This window comes from Accipiter gentilis, chromosome 8 (genome assembly GCF_929443795.1).
Source record: "Accipiter gentilis chromosome 8, bAccGen1.1, whole genome shotgun sequence".
Lineage (NCBI taxonomy): Eukaryota > Metazoa > Chordata > Aves > Accipitriformes > Accipitridae > Astur > Astur gentilis.
Genome location: NC_064887.1, coordinates 1625281 through 1642369, shown reverse-complemented (window position 1 = coordinate 1642369; position 17089 = coordinate 1625281). Strand labels below are relative to the sequence as shown.

The 17089-nt window shown below is 36.4% G+C and overlaps 1 protein-coding gene across 10 annotated transcripts in view; it reads left to right on the top strand.

Annotated features, from left to right (window-relative positions):
- The window catches only part of LRRC7 (leucine rich repeat containing 7), a 184069-nt gene that overhangs the window by 92154 nt on the left and 74826 nt on the right, over positions 1 to 17089 (top strand). The window contains exon 7 of one of the 10 annotated variants that reach the window (XM_049808189.1): positions 11712 to 11895. The exons of the other annotated variants lie outside the window; for them this stretch is intronic. Within the exon in view, the coding sequence (XP_049664146.1) occupies positions 11712 to 11718 (7 nt within the window). The 3' untranslated portion in view covers positions 11719 to 11895. Of the gene's footprint in view, positions 1 to 11711; positions 11896 to 17089 lie in introns of those variants that run through there. 10 annotated transcript variants of the gene reach the window in all.

The window sequence follows — 17089 nt, the reverse complement described above, 5'->3', positions numbered from 1 at the left end:
TAGCATTTCTGCCTGCACTGTTCTTGATCCTCAAGCTGTCACAGAACTAAAATTTAAGAACAGGAGGGAGGCTGCTATTGAGACCATAACTACTTACCAAATATATTTGGCCATTTTAAAATCATGATCGTGAAACAGGAGTTAATGAATTTTCTGATAAATGTTATGAAGTATATGAGTGTGTGTGCATGCGTATGTGTATGCACCTGGCTTTGTGAACTAGGTGTTCACATTGTCTCAGTATTCCCATTTCAGTCCAGATAAACAGCTTTCATACCACTGTTACCCTCTTTTCTGTTTCCCACTCTCTTAGTTGTAGCTTCAGCTTATATGGCTTTGTCTCACCTCTGGTACAAATTGGAGTGCTGTTTTCCCGTACAATTGCACAATGAGGCATTTTTACCTAGTGGTTAAATAATTATTAGGCTAGCAGTGTCTGTGTTGATGTTTTTGAAGCCATTTACCAAATACCTTTTGTGTTGGAGCTGCGAACTCCAAGGCCTATACTTCGTTATAAGGCTACCCTTTATGAATGGCTATAAATTTTGGACACTCCTGTAAGAATAGTCTGACAGTGACTTTCTAACTTGTATAATTAATCCAACCACTCTGATGCACAGGATATTTAATAATTTTCTTTGAGGAGTTATGTAAACAATATAAAGTATCACTATGTTTTCCCACTGTTTGGTAAGTAGATTTTACTGAACGTTCAAGAGTTCAGGCACTAAGCACTTCTGTTTGTGTTAACATATATTGGTATAGGAAGTAAACTTTTTCTAACCATTAGTTGTTTCTGGAAAGTTATTTCAAACTAGTTGAATGAAAGTTCACAGTGGATACAAATACAGAAGTCATGTTTGTGCTGCCTACACTGTAGGAAACAACTTTTACATTATGATGAGTCAAACGTAAATTGTGCAGCAGCAGCAGCTGTGTTCTGCAGTCAGCCTTTGGGTTTTATTGCTTCATTTCTGACTGCAGTTCGAGGCCTGGTGCTTTTTCTGGATGTTTAGTTGTAATAAATGTACTACTGGGCAGTAGATCATCCAAATACAGTCTGATATTCTCCCCAAATATGTGAAAAACAAAAGTTTGTGTTCAAATTGGATGTAAATCCAGAAAATTGAAAAGGATATATTGCTCTTGCCCTTCTACCAAAGGGCATCTGGTTAAATCCTACCATTGTTTTCCCAGTGTTTTTTTTTCCCTTGTAAGTGAAAAGGCAGTTATATTAGGCAGACTTCATGTTAGTACAGACTATATTTTCATTTCCATCTTGACTGTTTTCAGGGAATTTGAGTATAACTTGGTTTGTGTATTAGTAATAAAGACCCATCAAAGACTCATGCCGTTGCAATGGTGTTCAAAGGAACCAGGACATTCAGGCTGATGAAAGAATCCTCATAGGAGAGAAGAGGGAATCAGTAAAGCCAAAAATATCTCCCAGCATAATTACACCAGCATATTTAGGAACCAGAGATATATAGAGGCTATATATAACTATGCATTTTATGTGTGTGTGTATTTGTGTAGACAGACACAGATATATAATATGTATGTGTGTATATATATACACTTATATGTACATACACGTATATATGCTATAATCACATATGCGCTGTATCTGTAGTCAGTCATTTCATAGACTTGGGAACTGACCTAGCAAAAACAACCCAAAGGAGCAGTAGGTAGGAGGATAGCCTGAGTGCCAGTGCTAGAAGAGGGGATGGGGAATGTGAATCAGGGGTCAAGAAAGTGAGGGGGGGGCACGACGATCAAGGTCTAGATCGTATTGGCTGCTGAGGACTTAACACCCCGTGAGCGATGTGACTGCTGGTGTCAGAGGGCCTTCCTTGGCCTGCCCTAGGAAAAGTGCATTCTGACTTTCTGCTCTTGAAAAATAGCCTGGCCTAGACTAGCTAGTCCGCAATTCAACCCAGCCCCGGATCTGAATTGCCAATTTTCCTAATTTTACTGGCCAGGCATTCTAGGAACTGTGGCACGTATACAAGAGGTGGTTCCCCTCGCTAATATTAATCACTTGGCTTGTTTGCCTGCTTAGGATCTGTGGTTGTGTCAGGACAGTGCCCAGTTATTACAACAGTTGAAGTAAATCACCAATTCTTCAAACAAATCTAGTAGCTAAATTTACAACTTAGTTGGGAAAGGATTGTTCTGAGCAAATTTCAAATGTAACAACAAAAGCTTTTAGTTTATTTAACAGTTGCATTTAAGCCTGGTCTGGTTACTACTCCTTTGGAAGCTCATTAATTTTCATTGAATTTTACATTTTCTGAGATTAGGCTCTGTCATAAATATTCATTGCTCTTCATAGCAACAATTGTCAGTAGACCTGCCACTCCTAAACTGAATGTTTTGGGACATTAACATCCCGTTGAATTCCTGAGAGCAATCAAGAATATTTTATAGCTCAGGAAAGAATCTGGAAACTACACCCATGCTGTTGCTTGCACCAAGCAGCCAGGCAACCTGCCTATATTTTTTCAAAAATCTTTGAGTAAATTAAAGTACTCGGTATGATCTTTGCTTTTAGAGCTCTTTGGGCTGAGGAAAACACCTTTTCAGGGGTTTGTGGGATTTTATTCAGTAGAGATCTGTAAAACTGAAAAATTGTAGAGACTGCATTTGTAAATGGTGAGTCACTAGTGTCTGAGAAACTGTAGGTGCTGGTAATTGATGAGAAAATACTTGTATTTGTTGTACTTATCCTAATGACTCACTGTTTCCCAACTGAAGCTGTGGCTTCTCACCTCTTTTTCGGTGTTTTTGACAGTAGGTATTACAGCTATTGTTTTTTCTGCAATACCGTGCTATTAGGAAATAATGTACAATGGAGACATTACCAAAGGGGTGGGTCCCTAGCAGCTAATGTTAGGGAAAACCAGGATTTCTCTTGGTCTTCAGCTAGTGCTCAGAATTAATTTGCTTTGCGAAGAGTAAAAAAATTGTAGATCAAGTTTCCAAGAACAGCCTCTAAAATTGGAAGAACTATGTAATTCTGAAGATGAGACCAATTAAAAACTGGGTGAAATGTAATAGTGCAGTGCGCAAGGTCATGTACTCAGGGACTAATAGGAATTGATGTTCTAAATTAGGAGTTCTTCAGTAAGAAATCATATTGAAAAAAAACCCAGGAGTGTATTAGTAGGCTGTAAAATGTCTGAGTCATCGATCTAATAGAGCCATGACAATGCCAAATGTTCTTTGTCAAAGTATTTTCACTAGAGACAAAGAAGCGTTTGTGACATTGTATAAAAAAATAAGGGAGACCTCATTTGGAAATGCTCCAAATGAAATGAGGACGGGGCAGAGCTAAAGGAGGTCCTAATCTGATAGGAAAAAGAATGAATGCAGAGTGTGTTATATGGAAGGGCCCTAAAAATAATGTGATAGTTAATGTAAGAAAACAGAAGTTGGGGGGAGATACGTTAGTATTTGTCTCTACACACACAGTCAAGGAAGTAGACAGCTTGGAAGAGAACTGCTTCTTCTGCCTGGACAAGGGACGGAGTTGTGTGTGGTTAGCAGAGTAACAAATAATGGTAAGCTGGCCATGAGAGGTAGGAATGAGAAGTTTCCAAAGTATCAGAGTCATCAGTACCTTCTCCCTTCTCCTTTTAAGCTTAAAAAACATCACTCTGCATTTTGCTGAAAGGCAAAAGCAGCACTTTTGGCTTGGGGGCGGGTCTCCTCAGTGCAGACTAGTGGAGGTAGGAGGTGGGGGAAGCACCTGGGCTGGTCCCTGTCCCAGAGCTGCCAGAGGAACTGGCTGTGGGTGTCCTGACAGGCAGGACGCGCTGGGATGTGCATTCCCTCTGCCCTGGCTGGGCAGGCTGACCCCCTCCTGCCACAAAGTTTTAGTTTTCACCAGATAATTGTGAAAAGATTAAACTTAAATGGCACATGTCGCAGTCCTGATGGTTCGAACTTGTTGGTGTATTGCAACATCAAATCTGCTCTCCGCCTAAGGCGAATTTTGGTGGTTATTAGGTAAACTGGCTGAAATGAACCAGAAATGGTAAGCTTTTATCACAAATTATGTAACTACATTGTAAGATTCTTTGCATTGATGAGCACTTTGATACGCCATTGAAGATGTTTGCATGCATTGTTCTATTGTTCTTTGTTGTTTCAAATCAGTATATTTCTGAAAGATACTTATTGTCCAATTATCTCTGTCCCCTTGGTTTTTCAGTTGTTTTAGTGCAATCTTCCTGCATTGCCAAAATATTACATACCTGTAATTTTATTCCGCGTTTGAGTCAGGAATAAAAGGACTTTATGGATATGATGATGATGATAGGGTGGGTGGTTTCTTCCTTTTGTTAAAATTAGCCATTTTATATTGATGTGTTTTCAGTCTTAAAATATAAACCAATGTTTTTTTCTTCTTGATTGCGTGATTTTAGGCTTTGATTGTAATAAAATATAACTACGTGAAAATAGAGGCAATATGTTTTAGCCTCACAGCCTTATTTTCTCAGAATTGCTGCTAATGGTGTTTGCTGTCAAAATTCAGACTTTACTTGAAAAATCTTTGTTTAGACTTACCTATTGTAGGCAATATAATGTCAAGTCTGTAATCTTCTGTTTTGCTTTTTTTCTGCAAATGTCTGAAGTTGTAATGAATCTCTGGGTTTTAACTGCCACTATTTACTTGACAACAGTACTTCTGTGCATTCTAGTTCCACAAAAGAATGGTTTTCAAAAATTCTGTGAAAAATAAACCGTCCTATTTTGTCTAATATTTTACTATCAATGCTTGAGTATCTTCCTTGATAAAGGGCAATGGGTAAGTTTTCTTCCAATAATTCAAAGGCACAGAAGGTCAGTCACATCTAAAATTTTCCATGAAAAATATTTCAAAGAGAAATGGAAATGAGGGATACCATCTATTAAGTTTTTCCTTCTGCATAATGAAGGTGTGAAAACAATATTTTTGTGCATATATAATGAAAGTATCTGGTTTGTCTTCACAAATATATATTGTAACAAAAACTTGGGGGGGTGACATGGAGAATCCCATTTTTCACCCAGAAGAATTTACTCTTCTGAAATTTCATAAAATGGAATTTTTCTGTCCTTTAAATTTCAAGTGTACTTTTATTCTTTCTGTAAATATAATGTGAAAAATTGACATTTTTCTCTAACAGTCCTTTCCATTTCTTTCTTTCCCCCAAAATACAGAGGTAGCATCGTAGAAAGTAGAAGGTCTATAAAGTGGTGGTGGGGAGTATACAGGTCCTTTTCCCTCCGTCCACCCTGGGTTGGATGGTTGGTTATTTGTTTATGCATTTATTTATTTATTTTACAAACTGATTAAATCAGTTGGGTTGTTGTTTCTTTTCTTCCCTGGCCAATCACCTAGCAATACTATAACTCTTTCACACCTGAAAAATAAGCCAGAATATTAAATGCTGCACTGGGAATGCCAAAGTTTTAATTAATTCCGCTACCAAGCTACCATGTAGATCTGCACCAAATCAATGTGCCAATTATCCACAACTATAAAATGTGTAGCAAACAAATGAGACAGAAACAAGGCAAAGTGGTGGAAGTTGTCCTGTTCCTGTTGTAATGATCGTGAATACATATTTGTTGAAATTACTTGTAACTCATACATATGCTGGTTGTTTCTTAAAAGTGGTGAGACTGTGTATAAGGAAACTCAAAGGATTAAGGATTCTAAGCAGCCTCATAAAAACTGTATAAAAAGGACATAGTAATTTTTTTTAAAAACAACATAAAGTGGACTAGATTCTTCCTTGGCAGAATACATATAAAATAACAGTAGATGTTTTGCAGAGGTTAAGTTTGCAAATTGGAAGTATCCAAACCTGTAGAGAGTTACAACTCTTACACCCTTCTGTAGCTAAGAATTTATTGCAAATTAAGAAATTAAGCAGAATAATAACAGATTAATCACTTCTTGTATAGATACAGTGTGTATGTATTGAATGCCGACATTCTTCTTAAATAATCAATTTAGCATAAAAACTGGCATATATCACTTAGAAGCACCTTTGGTGATTTATCAACATATTTTTTGAAACGGTGTAGGGTAAAGTTATTTTGTCTTTGTTCCCCAATTCAATACCACTGCGCTTTGACTTTTTGAGATAAGCATAAACATTTCTCAGCTTTTGTAGTCTTGAAATACTGCAGATATGGTCTTGCTTGTTTCTTTAGCTTCATCTCAGCAGGAATGAGCCAGTGAAGATTCAGAAAGATATTCAGACATCGAAAACGTCACAATCCGTTACCTTTCTTCAGATGTCAGATGTCAAATTTGCTAAATAGAAGTGATTATTATTTCCATTTACCTGATAATGGAGTCATAAAAAGCATTCTTGTGACTTAAGAACATTAGTCCCATTGACTTCAATAACATTTATATTCCTAACATCCTTACCACTTCCAAAATCGCATTTTAGGAAGTAGATTTGCAAAAATCGCAGGTTGTCTTAAGTGTGTTGAAGTCAGTGGAACAGACAACTTATATCAGCGGAGAATCTGTCCAGCGGCATCTAAATATAGGTTTAAAAGCTTAGCTTTAGACTGCTATTTTTTGAAATGCTGTTCCACTTTCTTGCTAGTTTATTATAAAGTTGTAAACTGATTCCCACACTCTGAGTTTACAAATATTTTCATCATTCATGGTGACCTGTTTTCTTCAAATAGTAACGCTGGCTGAGTTTAATAAATCATATTCCAGAAGACTTACTACTTTGGCACTACATTATTAAAATATTGCCAATATTTTAGTAAGCTGCTACTACTATGTGTCTTCCCTTTAGGCTTTTTAAACTAAATATATTTGCTGCTCAGAGAAGATGCAGAAAAATGTATTGTATTGTTTTCTCATTGTAAGAATGCTTTTCCAACATACATAGTGGGTCAAACTTGTCTGAAGAATTGTCTTAATTATTCTTGTCTAAAGGCAGTAGTGGCATATTTTTTTTATTATTTTTTTTTTGGCCATATCTCCAGTAAGGGACACTCTGGGAGAAGATATAGACAGAACTCCTTGTATTGCAGTGAACATACACCAGTAGTGCTTCTGCCATCTAGGATAATCCTGATATTACTTAAACTGTAATTAGTGGTTCTTGTCTGGTGGTGTTCATGCTGTATAATTTTAATGTGTCAGATGAGCAAAGAGAAGACATAGCAGAAATCAGAGCCTTGAATGTAGGCTCATTTCGTACACAAAATTTTTTTGTATTTTTTTCTCTTATTTGCTTCTGTAAAGCTTCCATTTAACAGATGCAAAAGTGATTTCTTCTTTAAGAATAGTTTATATCTGATTACTAGGGCTAAATTTTAGATAAAGACTTCATAGCACAGAGTGGTAGGAGGGGACAACATTTATAACCATAGAGAATCACCCTAGCCAACCTTACACTTGTTTTGTTCTTAATTATACCAGAACCCTGAGCTCCTCCCAGAACAACCGGGAGCTAAACACACAAAGAGTTCACTCTGACTGTTATTAATGAGATCTAATTTGGTTACGCTTAGACTTTGTGCTCTGCTTTCTCAGGTATGGTTGTTTTACGGTATGCCAGGAAATTTCTCATTATACTCAGAACACCTTAAGTCAGTATCCTTTTAATTTTACGTGATTAAAAAACCCCCAAATCTACAGAGTAAAAATGCCTGCACACAATTCAAACTGCAAGAGGAATTAAATAGAGAGAAGATGACTGCTGGAATGCATTGAGAACAGCATGGGGTTTTTACCTGCCGTGACCATCGGAGACCTTTTCTTTTTCCCAGCTGGAATAGGAGACTACTAGAAGCACATGTTTCTCAGCTGCAGTACTGATGCAGCGTTGACCTGCAGGTAACACACACCTCCTCTGCGTGTCTGTATGCACTGCGCTGTATGTCACTCTCCTCTGTTATCTTTGAGCAATGGCTTAACCTGATGCCCTGGGACAGTGTGTTTCTGTCATTTAATAGGTTGTTGGATTAAGGATGGATGGTTCTGAGATAAGCACATGTAGAATGACATTCTTAGTTGTTGCCATCCTTGGCTGTATCAGAGTGTAGAAACTGTGCCTGCAGATGCTGTGGGCTGTGAACTTAAGCAGTGGCCATTTGCCCCTCCACGTGAGAGGGAAGGGATATCCTGTAACCTGTGTTCTTGCAGCGCATCGGCCATTCCCTAAAGGCCAGCAAGCAGACAGTGCCTAACCTGTGATCAGCTGTGGTGTGCAAAAGGTTACCTTGTGCTACTGTTTCCCTCAAGCCTTGAAAAAGTCACTGTACTGCAAGGCATTTTATTTATGCAAACGGGAAAATAATCACGCAAAACTTGATGACTTTCAACTGCTTATATTCTTACAGATATAAAAAGTGATTGGCGATTACTTTTGAAAAACTGCAGAATACATATGTCTGAATAAATTGCAATGGTCATCAGTTACAACAATTACATTTTCCTGTAGCTAGTCAGTGAGTTCTTTTATGAACTGTTAATCTTTGTATTTCTTATTGAAATACATTTGTGGATTATATTCACCAGTTATCTCCAGTATTTATGCCCTGTAGCCATCTTTTTAGCACATATGGCTTTTCCATGCTTCTCCCATTTCAGTGTCTCCAGTGGACGGGTTCTGTTAAAGCTCACAAGCTCATTGGATGGTGAACCAAACCTTGCCCATTGTTTGCCATACTTCCTAATGTAGTATCACCTCTCTGCCTACCTGTAACCAAATAAGTAGATTGCAGTATGGCCCTGCAGTTGCTCTAGTTTTTTGCTTTTAAAGCTATGTCTCTTAGAAGTCTTGCACTGGCCTCCTCTTTGGCACCCATTCCGCAGAGCGCAGCGTGTGTCGGATGGGGTTAATTTGCTTGTGATGTTCTCTTTAGCCCAGCTGTCAAACAGCCACTACAGCCAAACACGTTTTTAATAGTGCGGTAGAGCAACTGCCTTGGAGAGCCTGTCAGTAGAGATCTTCCAGATCTTTGAAACTATACTTCCACAGTTAAAACTACTGGAGATCACCTATGAAGAAATCGACCATTCTTCTGAGGGGGCATAACTGTAACTATATACAGATACTTCATGTGCGACAATAGGGCTTGTCCTTCTGCTTTTTCATTTCCTGAGGTGCTCCTTGCCATCTCTGACTACTTCCATCATTCTTCCTCAATTAATATGAAGATAGTTCTTGAGTCGTGATATTTTTCATCTCGAATTAATCCTTGTCTTTTTCTAGCACATCCCCATTTTATTTCTCTGGCTTTCCCTTTAGAAATAATCCTCGTTTTGATAACTGTTCATGCTGTCTTTAGGCCATATTTCAGTAGAAATAGGAATCAAAAGGACTACTAAGAAACCTGTGTTAAGAGTAAAATTCTTTTGCTCTTGGTTTTTGCGTTAGCTGATTCAGTTAACTTTTAGTCATCAGATATTCATTAACACCGTTTGAACTTGCTTCATCCCTGTTAATTATTCAGCATCTTAAGTTAGGTCTTCTTCCTGCTCTCTGGCAAAGCAAATGGAAAAATAGGGCCAAAACTGCATTTTCAGTCTTGCAGGCTAAAACTAGGTCTGTCTTTAATTTATATTCATTCATTCCATGCAAAACTAGTAAATAAGAGTATAAAGCACGTGCTGAATTCTTTAGAGATTTGAATCGTATATTGTATATCGTGATGAAACATAGGCTATTTTTAGTCAACTTTTAGTAGTGGGAAACTTAGAGCCTGCTTCTCATCGGTCTTCAAGCTGGTGGAGACCCAGATCCCAAGTAGTAGTCATTTTGTATTAAATTAATAATATATTCAAGTTGATCAGTAGTGCAGTGTTTACAAATCAGTTGCTTACTTTCCACTCTGTTATTACACTGTAAACAAAATATAAGTTGTCAAATACATTATTTACCAAATACTGAATCTTTTGAGCAAAACCAGTGAGGTGACCTTTGTGGCGGTGAATGATACAGTCGATCTTGCTCAGTTTCAGTGGTTTTGAATTTAGGTAACTGCAATGGGTCCTGGGTTCATAATTGTTAGACAGGTGTATTTGTCCCAGAACATGGAGCAATTATTATGTCACCTGTGTTATTGATATGTTGTGTTTCTTTGTCCAAATGCGGACATCTTACAGCAAAATCATTGATCTCACCAGAGTCACGTATAGTTTACTAGATGTGACTTTGGCTCCAAGGTTTAGTGTCTGTTAGGGTGTATTTACCCTGTGACTCTAATGTGCTGAAGCTCATACTTCCCTCAGGGAATATTAATACCGAAATTCCCTGACAGAATAGCTGTATGTTTGCTGTTACTTGTATTTTGAATGTTTTTAACTAGATATACTTTGAAATCTTGCAAGCATGAATTTCTCATGTTCAAGTAGTGCATTGAAATCAGCATTTTTAACACTGATACGAGGTTAAGAAACACACGTTACTTTCTGGAAAAGGGACAGAAGTTTAGTTGAGGTGATTTAATCCTGCAAGTGGGCACGTATTTTCTTGTATCTTCCGAATAGCATTCCTCCAGATTTTTCTGAGATAAACGTAATGAAATAGAAAATATCAAATGTTAAGTGGTAATTTTCAGTTTTCTGTATCAAAGGATCCTTCAAGTAGTGATTCGTAAACCAAATGTGACATTTCAGGGTCATGCTGTGAATGTATACGTTAGGGATTATATAGCTCCAACATTCAGGAAAATGGTCTTAAGATACTGCATAGAAGTACCAGATGTACCCTTTCCTTGTAGCCACACCACTGTCCAGGCCATTTTCCTGCTCAGAGTCCTATTCAGTAGACTATTCTGACAGAGCAGCTGCTGCTCCAAAATGCAGCGTGTTCCCCAAGTGTGGTGAGGAAGAACCCACAAACGGGGATGCACAAAGAATATCTAATTATGTGCCATGGGGCATATCATAAGAAATTTTGTGGCGGACTTTCATGTAATTAACCTTGTTTTTAACCATGCAAAACCAGTTATCAGGAAGCGGGTAGAGGAATCCAGAAAGTGGATGCAAAATAAAAAAAGAAAAAAAAGGAGTTGTTGGTTTTTTTTTTAAAAAAGGATAAATTTATTTGTAAAGTCTTGATCTTGCCAGAAGCTTTGCACTGGCTAATGAGATTTTCTCTGCATTCTGTTTATTTACATAATCAGTTAAGCAGAAGTGGATCTGAACTGAAATTTAGAATGCCCTTCCTCATCAATTTGAAGGCTGTGTTGGGAAAGAAATTTGTGTGTGAACAGAGGTCAAAACTGTGAAGATTTCACCTTTCTCTACAATCAGTTGAGCAAACCTTTCCAGTTGTAGAGCGGGAACTCTAAGAACTAAGGGAATAATTTTAGAGATCTGATCCATTTCCACCATAAACAAAACTGATGGGAATTTAGGATCCTGTGTGGAAGGCAATATTTTAAGTCAGTAGTGTGTTTTTAAAATCTTTACATTTTGCACACAAACATTTTTTTCCTGAAATCGCGTGTCCATATGTTTTTATTATGATTGAATCGTGAAAGAGCTTGGTTTCCAGTTTCTGTATATAAGACTTGTCTTTGCAGTGCTTTTTATTTTAGGCCCTTGATACAGAATTAGGTAAAGTCTCACAAGTCTTCAGTGCCATAGATGCATTGGTTGTATTTAGACACCTTCTGCACCAGCAGTTCCATCTTTTGGGCATTGAAATTGATTTTTCTCATCTTAGCATTTGAAGATGGAGAGTGCCCTTTCCCATCGCCTGAGGGTGTACAGTGGCTCGAACAGCCGAGGATGTGGAGTCAGCAGATTTTCGGGCACCAGAAATGGCAGCATCAGGAGCATCAGCACGAGTAGACTGTGTTGAGGTAGTTCTCCCAAACTATATTATGAAACCAAACAATTCTGGTATACAACGGCTGATGGTGGCTGCCTCTTAGTCCACAATGTTTAATCCAGATGAGTATGTTGGCTGGTTTTCCCATATGCTTAACCCAAGTAACGTTGTTGTGTACAGCCCTGCATTTTGCACAGCAGTATTTCTGATGGCCATGCAGCCAAGGCAACAGTATGCCTTGTGGATTGTCTGCTCCTAACTTCTCTCTGTGTTAATAACGAGACTATATAAAAGTAACTAAGCCGTATGCTTCCATGACTGACTGAGAGCTTCTGGAGTTATTTAGTCTTCAGAGACTTAATTGTTTTGGGCATCATCCCACGGTCTCTGCTATATTCTCTGATTTGTGGATTGAGACTGCAGATTGTAAAATCCTTAAGTTCTTCAATATAATTAAAAGCTGAAATGGATATTATTTTTGATAGTTAAAGATGAAACAGACATTAGTATACATGTTATGTACATTATTTTAGATACTCGTTATGTATTTCAGTCTGTGTGTAACAGTATTTTGTATCATCAAAATAAGTTTTTAAACATACTTGGTTATTTTGAAGCCTGGATAATATATAGATTCAATACTTTATGACAGATTAATTTATACTTTTGGTCCTTCACTTTACACCATACATGCTTTATATTCTAGAAATTATATAAATTATCTTGAGATTCATTGAAAAGTAAGACTGAATTTTCTTTGTAATTAAGTGATGTAAAAATAAATAGCTCTTTGTGATTGTATCATGTAATGCTTTAGTCCTCGTTAAGGTTTAACTACTCTGCAACAGGTAAACTATTAACGTGAAGTATTAATTTTACATGTAATTTCCAAACTGATTCATTAATGAATTTAAAGTTACATTGCAAGGTTTACAATACTAAATTTGGAAGAGACTCCTGAATGTGACATTTTAACAACTTTGAAATAAAGGTTACTGTGTAACAGAGGTGTGAGAAAATATTATTTGAAATGAATACAGCAGATAATCCATATTGCAACATCCAATGGCAACATATTTGCCCTTATTTGCTTTTTATTTCTTCAGAAGATAATGGTATTCGTTTATCATAAACTCAAATGAAAATATAATTCTGTATGTTCTTGCACAAGGAAATAGAGTATGTAACTGTCACAACTTTCTTAGTCCTCTCATTGTAGAAGTATGACATACAAGGAACATGCATTAATTGTGTAGCAGTATTATATTGCCTCTTCCATTGTATTTATCGTTGTGTAAATCTAGTTATTTCTCTGACATAATTGCTTTTCACTCATGAATTTTTACCTATTAGAGATACTTTTGTTATTTATGAATACAGTTCTTCATATGTGGGAACAATTCAGATGTGATTAGAAGTTTGTGATTGAAGGTTTGGATAAACCTTCATGTAACCATCTCCTGTCTGTCAGAAAGCTGACCAGGATTTTGATGAGAATACCATGATTTCATTAAAATAATTTATGGCAGTTGGCTCATTTGTTTTGCCAGAACTGTAAATGCAAGGCATTTTCCTGGTTATTTGAAGTATTTACAATGTGTAGATAAGTATCTTCTAAATAAGGCAGCAAAAATAAACATGCAAGAACATGAGAAAGTTGTATTAGGCAATATATGTGATTACCATGAATTATGATTAATACCACTGAATTGTATACTGTGAGTTATAATTTACGGAGTGTGAATGTTTTAAAACTACTGTGAGTAATGCTTAATTTTTCACCAAGTATTCAGCAATCTCTCTAAGCTACTCTCTATGCTGGTTTCATGCATTTGTAGTTTTTTGAGAGCCGTGTTGCATTAGTGTGTTTAAAAATAATTTTAAAAAAGGTTCACCTTATTCTGAACCTACCATGAGGTCCACTTCCATAGCCAAGAATCAGATTTTCTCCGTATAACTTCTGCAGTTACTTATGAATGGAAGAACAGTTCCAAATGCTACATGGATAAAGATTTATGTGAAAATTTTGGCTGCAAGTTTTATTAGCACATTAATTATATTACATTGCATCATTTAAGCAATGAATATTTAACTGAGCTTTACTCATAATTGCACCTTTCCTGTTCCACCTTTATAAAATGACCTCACATAAAAAATATAATGAATCTTTTTGTAAGAAAAATATAAGTAATTACGTGAAGGAGATAAAAATATCAGAAGCTAATGAAAAATCTCATATAATATTCCATTGGGTACATTTGGCAGTGCGCTTTATCTTTTGATATAGTACCAGCTAACTGAAATTAATCTGCCCCCATGTAAATGTTACAGTTTCTGAAAGTATGTCTCTGACTGTAGAAATCGCACAAAGTAATGTTTAAAAGTTTCCTTTTATGATGAATCTACAGTAATACAAACCAAACCTTTTAAAGTAAAAGTTTTGTTCAAAGGCAGATTACAGTATGAAATACACAAATTTTTACCAACTCAGTTGTAACTTAGATTATCTTTCATTTAATCTTTGAAGAGTTTCAGAGTTTCACATTTCAAAATATATAATTATGTGTATGTAAATAACAGAGAAATACTGTTGTTCAGTTTCCAATTCCAGTTAGCAGGTATTTTCAGTCTTGTGGCTGGGTTTTTTTGGAGCATTTTAACATGAGCATGGGGAGTCACAATCACTAGAAGCTTTTGTCAACTTTAATGCAGAATGATAAAGTCAGAAGTAATACTAACTTGTGAGAGAAAACTTTGTACGATCTGTTAAAAATGTATGTCATGTTTCCTGGTTTTTACTTGGGAAGCCATTGTACTATGTAATGCTTGTGAGTGTATACAGTTAATTTTACAACCGAAAAACTTGTAACATCTGCAAGTGGAAAGAACTATAAACTTGCGATGCTCACGTGCCGAAATGTGTTTCCTGTGGTGTAAAACCTTTGTGTGGTACTAAGGCATGAAACCTGCCCTCAGGATTTGTTAAGGGAACTTCGGTAGCATTTAAATGACTTCTTATAATGACTTCGTCATAGTGTGTGCACTACCTGACTGTTGAACGAGTGGATAGTCTTCAGAGGGGTCCGATTGATTTGTCTTAAGCAAAAATACTTTGATTTCCATGACAGCAACTGGTATATTGTGGATAAGTAAATGTAATCATTTTTTGGAAAACTCTTCAGTCCAGTCTTGCAAACATTTACTGGCAGGGAGTGCACACATTAGTGTAAAGAATTCTCCTAAAGTTAATGAGATTCAGTGTGGTAATAAGAGCGTCCATAGTCATCAAGTTTGCAATTACAGATGTAATTACTTACTCCATTGAGTTCAATTAATTTAAAAATTTGTATACGATATTTACAACTTGTATCTAAATGTCAGAATTCTAAACTAGATTAATAAATCAATTAAGACACAGTGGTGAAAGTTTTAGGAGGAGTAAGTTAGACAAAACATAAACATTTTTAGGGATGTATATGTTATTTAAACAGAAAGGGAGTTAAAAGAGCTGACGTGTGTTGTAACTTTGGTGATTAAACTTAGCTTTTGTCTCGATGTGTAAAATTTCACTCAGCTTTTGCAAGACATTTCCAAAGAGAAGTACAGTGCAGTCAGGGCACCAGAGGGGTTAAAAACATTTTTTCACTATTATTTTAATGGAGAGTGTAATATGAAATGGAATCATTTGGGGGAGAGTGTGAAACATTCACTTTGGCCAGGTGACTTCATTATATTTCTTCAGCATCCTCATCTGTTGTGCTGGTGGAATGCTTAGTGCTCCTTGAATGGCTCCCAACCTTCCAGATATTCTTGCAGACTAAGGACTTACTAGTAAAATATAAAATATTTTCACAATTCCTTCTGGTTTTATAGCAAGAATAATTCAAAGTAATGAATACTTAAGAACAAAAATGCAGTAAGCAGCAGGTTGGGAATTGGGAAGCATGAATCAAGATTTATATTACTAAAACAAGGGTGTGTAGAGTATATAGAAAGTCAGTTTCTGTTTAAGAATCTGTGTGCTCAATCTGGCATGATCACAGTTATATTGATATATATTGTTTCGGAACTGTGCCAGATTCAACTCCTCCATGCTCTAGGTTTAAACTACAACATCTTGTTTCTTACCTTGTTGTTACTTTTTTACTTAATTTTAATATAGGTGCTAACCCCTTCAGGGCTGTATGGGCAGCTAGCATTCATTTTAGCAAACAAGAAAAAGGACCTGTTGCTTTCTTGTCTGAAAGGTACCTGTAAACATTGATCAAATAGGTTGGAAAATATATTGGAAAAGAGTGGGACAGGAAAAAGAAAAATAGAAAGGAGCCATGTACAGCAGTGAACTTGAGCGAGTATGAAATAGGTGAACCTCTCAGAAAGCATTAATAAGCAAAGCTATCATGAATTAATCTGTGTTAGGGTGACTGTCAGCACAGAGAGATGAAATGGATTCTGAAAGTAAACTGTGACTGTTTCTAGGTGTTTCCAAAACACCAAATGATCAGCAGAAATAACATATTTGGTAGGTTTCAAAGACTTGTGTAGGAAACTGAGATTGTGCAAAACTGGACAAAAAAAAAAAAAGAACAGTAATGAACAGGTAGAAAGATGAACACTTAGAAGAACATTTTAGAAAGCCGTAAAAGTTAAAACAGACACACAGTAACCCAGAAGGCACTGAAGGAATCAATAATATAGGAATATGTCCTGCAGTGGTATTACCAGTAGTTTCACAGTACTGGTAGCATCAGTTTCAAAGGACTTCAGGACTTGGCATTGCACTTCCCCAAACTGCTGGGTAAATGCATTGGTATTTATTATATTATCTAACTTAAATTTTCTGCGTTTGAAAATACTGCAGATTGTTAGATGAAAGTTAACAACCTAAATATGAAAGACAGCAGGTTCTATCAAAAGGAATTACTCATTTGGTTCGATAGCGAACTTATTTGCCTAAGAGGCCTAGATATATTTTAACAACTTCACTCTACAAAACATTAATTTCTGTAACGTACAGAAGCACATCTGATGCCTGATCTTGATCTGTGACCCGAAGAGTCATTCCTTGAAGTTATGCTCAAAGTGAAGAATTACAGTAGGTCAGAAAGTGTCTGTTTAATTAAAGAAATCTAATGAAGTATGTAACTTCTTAAACTTGAGAGTGGAATATTTGTTTATCTAAATATTTTTTTATTTTACTAACATGTCTAGCAAAAACCACTTCACTCTACTGCTGAAGAATGGCATTTATATTTCTGTGAATTCTTTTT